General features: G+C 43.8%; 1 protein-coding gene across 1 annotated transcript; it reads right to left on the bottom strand.

Moving 5' to 3' along the window:
- Positions 1 to 225: 225 nt before the first annotated feature.
- LOC139384992 (myoblast determination protein 1 homolog 1-like) lies at positions 226 to 2,330 on the bottom strand. Its single transcript, XM_071129954.1, has 3 exons — positions 1,601 to 2,330; positions 1,393 to 1,471; positions 226 to 1,085 (listed from the first exon to the last, which is right to left on the bottom strand). The coding sequence occupies exons 1-3, from the start codon at positions 2,114 to 2,116 to the stop codon at positions 850 to 852; spliced, it is 831 nt and encodes a 276-aa protein (XP_070986055.1). The 5' UTR covers positions 2,117 to 2,330; the 3' UTR covers positions 226 to 849.
- Positions 2,331 to 7,248: the final 4,918 nt, after the last annotated feature.

Genomic DNA, 7,248 nt, shown 5'->3' with positions numbered 1-7,248 from the left:
TAACTGCCAGGCTACCTGTTGCTGATCAATGCGTTGTTTTTTCGTGAACAATATTACTGATAATGTGGTGTTCAAATACCGTTATTTCGGTATCAGAAGGATGGAGCGTTTAATGACGAGGCTGAATCAATCATTTTATAAATAGTACGCCTAACATCACATGCACAGTGGTATGTAATTTCGAAAATGAGTTCATGAAAAAATAATGATAGAAAATGCAATCTATATATAAATATACATTTATTAAAATGTAATTCACTCCGTTCTTGATATTATAAATATAAAGTTAAAAATCTAACACAAACAATCCAAGAGCAACATTAAATATGATTACAAACACTTCCTGTGTGTTGTTCGGTTTTTTCTTTCTTCTTCTTTATTTTGCAAAGCAGCTCTTATTTACACATATAGAAAATGGTCCTCACTTTCCGGATTCATTTATCTCCGGCGTTTCCGCCTTGCCAACTGGAAATGTTCATATTACAGATAATCCATTGAATTCAATTTTGTCGATCACAAATAGAATGGTATCCGTTTATATGAATTCAGACTTGTACTATCTTAGAATAGCATAGGCTTACTACAATATAAATACATTCACACACATACATTCACACACACACACACACACACACACACACACACACACATTATCCAATGTAGACCAAGGGTTCTTTAAGAAATTGGACACCGTCATTTTTTAATGTCTTTCAAAGCCGGTATCGGATCTTCTTTGGTGTGTAGCCTTGTAGCGACCTTAGGCAAGTCTTTGGCATGTTCTCTCCCCATAAGGAATAAGTTGTGTTTTGACGAATGTACAATTACTGTATGCAGTCCACCGACCCGACTTCACAACACCTGGTAGATGGTGTTTGGGTCATGTAAGGCGGGGACGCAGTTGATCGGGGACGGGATGGGGGCTCCGTTCTCACTCGCTATGGAACCATCCCCGGGAGAACAGGGGCTGCTACCCTCGGAACCGTCCTGAACAGCGGGACAGGCAGAGGTATCCGTAGTGATTCGCTCCACGATGTTTGACAGGCAGTCCAAACTGGAAATAACAGAGTTCTTCTTGTGTCTGGAATCTGGAAATAAAATATGAGAATTAATTTGACGTTTTTATTACAAGTAGCAGGTTTTACTATTAGTTTTGAAAATTACGACAATAAAATCTAAACAAATGAAGTCAAATAAAGTGACCACATCATAGCAAAACGAAAACGTTGTTTATTAATAATTAAAGAGTTTTATATACTGGGTCAAATATACTCAACATTGACCGTGTGTGTAGTTGTGTTCCATTTCAGACTCCGGAATTATGACAAATTGGTCATCGTCACCTGTAGCTCTGAAGCTGTTTATGAGTGTTGATTACTTGGAAATAACACTTACCATTTGGTGCTTCGTTGAAGTAGGTGCTATCATACTTGTTTCTCCGTCTTGGTGGACAAGACTGACCATTGAAATCCATCTAAAAGAGAGCAATGATATCGATAAGTAAACTGAAAACAGCTAATGTTTGTGTCAACCAAACACTCGTATATGATCAAAAATATTCATGCGTAATTCTTGCGTAATTCTTGACAGTTCAGTTTCTCACCATTCCGTCTGAGCAGTTGGAGCGGGGACTGGACGCATCCGAGTCCCCGCTATAGTGATCCATCACCGGGTAATAGTTGCCCTCCTGTCCGGCCCCACGAAGCAGGCCTTGGAGAGACTCAATATAGCTGATGGCATTCCGCAGGATATCCACTTTGGGCAGCCTCTGGTTTGGGTTAGTAGACGTACATCTCTTCAGTGTCTCGAAGGCATCGTTCACCTTGCTCAGTCGCCTTCTTTCCCGCATGGTAGCCGCTTTCCTACGATCAGCATTGGTGGTCTTCCTCTTGCAGGCTTTGCAGGCCCACAGGAGGCACCTGCCCGCCTGGTGGTGCCCGCTCGGTGCCCGGATGTGCTCGTCCTCTTTGTGTTGGTGGTCGTCCGGCTTGAGGAGACCCACATGAACGAGTCTCGGGTCCAGGTCCTCAAAGAAATGCATGTCGCTGGTGTTGAAGCAAGGGTCGTCGTAGAAGTCATCTGGAGAGGTTATAGGGAAAGGAATATCCGGCAACTCCATGGTGACTCTTCTGTTCTGTTCTGCCAAAATCCCAAGAGATTAGGCGGAGATCACTTCAGCTGTCTTCTGTTTACTAATATTTGTAGTGCGCACGTTTTGATCCAACACTCTGAATAAATGTGTTCCACGGTGAAGCGCAGCGACACTGTAAAGGGGCGCAGTGTAGTTTTAGCAGCTGAAGTCTGAGGTTGCCCTTGGCGGCGTGATCGTAACCAGGACTCTGGGCTGCATATAAAGAGGCCTGATGCTCCAGTGGGCGTGTCTTTACCCGGACTGTTATCTGAGATGACCAATGAGCGAAGGCCTGAAGGGAGTGTCAGGAGATTTACCATGCCTGTCAGAAAGTTCAAGAAAACTGTTTGTTAAAACATTCGAACAATTTAAAATCAACGTATATTTTTATTCTGTTTTGCTTTCTGTTATGATATCAATATAGTTATTATGTGCAAGACATTATGAAATAGTCATGTTTTTTTGTTGTTGGATGAAGTAGCCTAGTTGATAAATGTTGAACGTAACCTAATCATTGTGAAATAGTGTACAGTTCATATGTGATCGAGGTGGTCAAACCACATGAATTTAATTAAGCAGTTTGAATGTAAGCATATTTTTTCCGTTTTGAACATTACTTAAAAACACACTAGATGCGCTTTCATTTATCTTTCCTTTAAACCTGATAATTTCTATGCCTTTGCATTTTGTTTTTGTGGATTCCCGTTACACACAAGACACAAAAGTCATTTTCCATGAATCATTGCTTTTCCTTTTCGTTTACAGGCCAGCTACTTTTATGGTTTCACTTTGAATTCAACACAGGGATTGACTCGTCACTGTTTGAATGGGAGTGCACGATGTTCCGTTAGTCAATCAGTCAGTTCCAACAACAGACGGACGGACGGACGGGTTTAGATCGCAGTGAAGAGACGACGTTCTTACCCCATGGAGAAGGGCAGGCTCAGGCCAAAACATAACCACAACCACAACCACAACCTCACTCACTGATATAGTTCAATAACGAATTGATAAAGTGAGATCACGTATATTTTGGAGCAGAGCGTTTACCGTGTTTTTTTTTCTCACCACACTGTATTGAACGTTAGGACCACACATTGGTGGCCTATGAAGTCACTACTGTAAATGAGCAAATCATTGTTTTATTTGATGCATTTATTCGATTTTGGCGATTTTGTACTGCACTGTTAATTATCATGATATTAACGTAAATGTGTTAGTGCAAACGAAAAGGATGTCTATTATTTGCGAATTGGTTACATTTAGATGCAAATCGAGTCGATATAAATGTGCTTAATTCGGGCGGAAAACGAAGTTTTTGACAGTAAAATTATTTTCAACAAATCGAAATTTCATTCTCCAAATATAGTTCACAGACTAGTTCCATCTGGAGGAAATGAACTGCTGCAGGAAGACAGATCTGTCATTTGTCCTGTCTGTCCACTCCCCTGTTGAGTGTCAAAGGGTCAATTAGTCCTTTGATCTGGTGATGAGGGGCACAGCGGCTCCACTGGTTGGCCACTTCACTATCCTATCCCAAGTGACCACTCACTTCTCCAGGATTGGCTATCCAATCGGCCTGCTGGGATATTCTAGACATAGAGACGTCACAACGCTCCATGCTGTATATTTGTTCAGTATAAAGGCTATTGCAGCCTGATTGTATACAAACCAGCTAGTCACAAATAATAAAAAATAATAAAAAATCATTATGGTTGACAAAAGAATGAAAGGGAGATGAGTTATCGGACTGTCTATCTCCATGGTTCTCTGATCAGTTATCAGACTGTCTATCTCCATGGTTCTCTGATCAGTTATCAGACTGTCTATCTCCATGGTTCTCTGATCAGTTATCAGACTGTCTATCTCCATGGTTCTCTGATCAGTTATCAGACTGTCTATCTCCATGGTTCTCTGATCAGTTATCAGACGGTCTATCTCCATGGTTCTCTGATCAGTTATCAGACTGTCTATATCCATGGTTTTCTGATCAGTTATCAGACTGTCTATCTCCATGGTTCTCTGATCAGTTATCAGACTGTCTATCTCCATGGTTTTCTCATCAGTTATCAGACTGTCTATCTCCATGGTTCTCTGATCAGTTATCAGATTGTATCTCTCCATGGTTCTCTGAATGATAGTCCATCTGGTTGTGTTATTACTGTCTTGGCCCTCTCATTTTACCCAGCATGCACTATGCTAGTCCAGGAACACAGCTGTAATACACACCGTGGCTGGCATTAAGGCTGTGTGTGTGTGTGTTTGTTTATTTCTGTGTGTTTTATTTCTTCACTTCTACCAATCTCAACACTTCTGACCCTTGTTTTATGTGTGTATGGGTGAAAAAAAAAAAAATATGAGTTTGCAAATACCTTGTCCAGGCTGAGTGTCTGAACTGTAGGGACCGTGTTAAATATAGAGGCCAGTGAAATCCAAGACAAATGGCCTTTTACTTGATATTATGCTGGCTTTAGTCCATCCTTGGAATGGATTCAAATGAACTAACCAGCATGAGTTGTGTTAAGTAACAGAGGAACCAACTGACTGGGCGAACATACTACTCTGGACTTTCATAGACAATTAAAATACACATATGGAAATGCTAATTGTTGTCGTGTCTTCTTTTTTCCTACTGCTATTTTACACCTGTATTGGCAGAGGTAAAACCAAAACCTTATCAACTGTGTTCTCCAGTTATGTTATAGTTAATCCCATAAGTCTGACCTTACTGGTTGATTGCCAAATGCACCAAATGATCCTGAACCAACAGATGCCTTAGCGATCATGTCACAAATCGCTGTCCTACTATTTTCAACTCTCTATGACACGTGTTGCTCTTTTAACGTCAGGTTTCTTAGGAAATGTAGTGTCTCAGAATTCCCAGTCATTTTTAGTGTTCCATCATAATGAATCAAGCGGGAAATGTTACAGGATCTGGGAACATGGTGGTTTGGCTATCTCCTCTCCTCTCCTCTCCTCTCCTCTCCTCTCCTCTCCTCTCCTCTCCTCTCCTCTCCTCTCCTCTCCTCTCCTCTCCTCTCCTCTCCTCTCCTCTCCTCTCCTCTCCTCTCCACTCCTCTCCTCTCCTCTCCCCTCCTCTCCTCTCCTCTCCTCTCCTCTCCACTCCACTCCTCTCCTCTCCACTCCTCTCCTCTCCACTCCTCTACACTCCTCACCACCTTCACCACTCACTGACAGTAAATACACAAGATGTGAGAGTGGTGTTCATGAGGTCAGAATGTGCATAAACACCCTTCTCCCTTCCTTACTTGTGTGTGTGTGTGTGTGTGTGTGTGTGTGTGTGTGTGTGTGTGTGTGTGTGTGTGTGTGTGTGTGTGTGTGACTCCTCCTGGGATATTGATGATGAAATTATAGTGATTCAGTGGTTTTAGATGATCATAACCCTCTTATAGACTTATAGACTGGTGTAACACTGTTATAGACAGTCACCGGCCTCTGCAGTCGTCACATGCCTTTCCCTTTACCTTCCACTAAGTAGTCAACGGAACAGTGAATCCATGCAGTACATATAGACTCTATCTGTGGTGACGGAGTACTGAGAGGTCAACGGAACAGTGAATCCATGCAGTACATATAGACTCTATCTGTGGTGACGGAGTACTGAGAGGTCAACGGAACAGTGAATCCATGCAGTACATATAGACTCTATCTGTGGTGACGGAGTACTGAGAGGTCAACGGAACAGTGAATCCATGCAGTACATATAGACTCTATCTGTGGTGACGGAGTACTGAGAGGTTAACGGAACAGTGAATCCATGCAGTACATATAGACTCTATCTGTGGTGACGGAGTACTGAGAGGGTAGCTCCCTGACGGAGTACTGAGAGGGTAGCTCCCTGACAGAGTACTGAGAGGGTAGCTCCCTGACAGAGTACTGAGAGGGTAGCTCCCTGACGGAGTACTGAGAGGGTAGCTCCCTGCCGGAGATCTGAGAGGTTAACGGACTGCACAGTGAACCCATGCAGTACATAGAGACTCTATCTGTGGTGACGGAGTACTGAGAGGGTTGCTCCCTGACGGAGTACTGAGAGGGTAGCTCCCTGACGGAGTACTGAGAGGGTAGCTCCCTGACGGAGTACTGAGAGGTCAACGGAACAGTGAATCCATGCAGTACATATAGACTCTATCTGTGGTGACGGAGTACTGAGAGGGTAGCTCCCTGACGGAGTACTGAGAGGTCAACGAAACAGTGAACCCATGAAGTACATATAGACTCTATCTGTGGTGACGGAGTACTGAGAGGGTAGCTCCCTGACGGAGTACTGAGAGGTCAACGAAACAGTGAACCCATGAAGTACATATAGACTCTATCTGTGGTGACGGAGTACTGAGAGGGTAGCTCCCTGACGGAGTACTGAGAGGTCAACGGAACAGTGAACCCATGCAGTACATATAGACTCTATCTGTGGTGACGGAGTACTGAGAGGGTAGCTCCCTGACGGAGTACTGAGAGGGTAGCTCCCTGACGGAGTACTGAGAGGGTAGCTCCCTGACGGAGTACTGAGAGGTCAACGGAACAGTGAATCCATGCAGTACATATAGACTCTATCGGTGGTGACGGAGTACTGAGAGGGTAGCTCCCTGCCGGAGATCTGAGAGGTTAACGGACTGCACAGTGAATCCATGCAGTACATAGAGACTCTATCTGTGGTGACGGAGTACTGAGAGGGTTGCTCCCTGATGGAGTACTGAGAGGGTAGCTCCCTGACGGAGTACTGAGAGGGTAGCTCCCTGACGGAGTACTGAGAGGTCAACGGAACAGTGAATCCATGCAGTACATATAGACTCTATCTGTGGTGACGGAGTACTGAGAGGGTAGCTCCCTGACGGAGTACTGAGAGGTCAACGAAACAGTGAACCCATGAAGTACATATAGACTCTATCTGTGGTGACGGAGTACTGAGAGGGTAGCTCCCTGACGGAGTACTGAGAGGTCAACGAAACAGTGAACCCATGAAGTACATATAGACTCTATCTGTGGTGACGGAGTACTGAGAGGGTAGCTCCCTGACGGAGTACTGAGAGGTCAACGGAACAGTGAACCCATGCAGTACATATAGACTCTATCTGTGGTGACGGAGTACAAAGAGGGTAGCT

This window comes from Oncorhynchus clarkii, chromosome 26, assembly GCF_045791955.1.
Source record: "Oncorhynchus clarkii lewisi isolate Uvic-CL-2024 chromosome 26, UVic_Ocla_1.0, whole genome shotgun sequence".
Classification (NCBI taxonomy): domain Eukaryota; kingdom Metazoa; phylum Chordata; class Actinopteri; order Salmoniformes; family Salmonidae; genus Oncorhynchus; species Oncorhynchus clarkii.
This window is presented reverse-complemented; position numbering and strand designations above follow the sequence as displayed.

Bases quoted from the DNA above. Each gene is read 5' to 3' on its own strand.
- LOC139384992 (XM_071129954.1), bottom strand. From the start codon at position 2,116: ATGGAGTTGCCGGATATTCCTTTCCCTATAACCTCTCCAGATGACTTC. The intron at 1,472-1,600 runs GTGAGAAACTGA...GCTCTCTTTTAG, and splicing joins CCAACTGCTCAGACGGAATG to ATGGATTTCAATGGTCAGTC. The intron at 1,086-1,392 runs GTAAGTGTTATT...TTTTATTTCCAG, and splicing joins CTTCAACGAAGCACCAAATG to ATTCCAGACACAAGAAGAAC.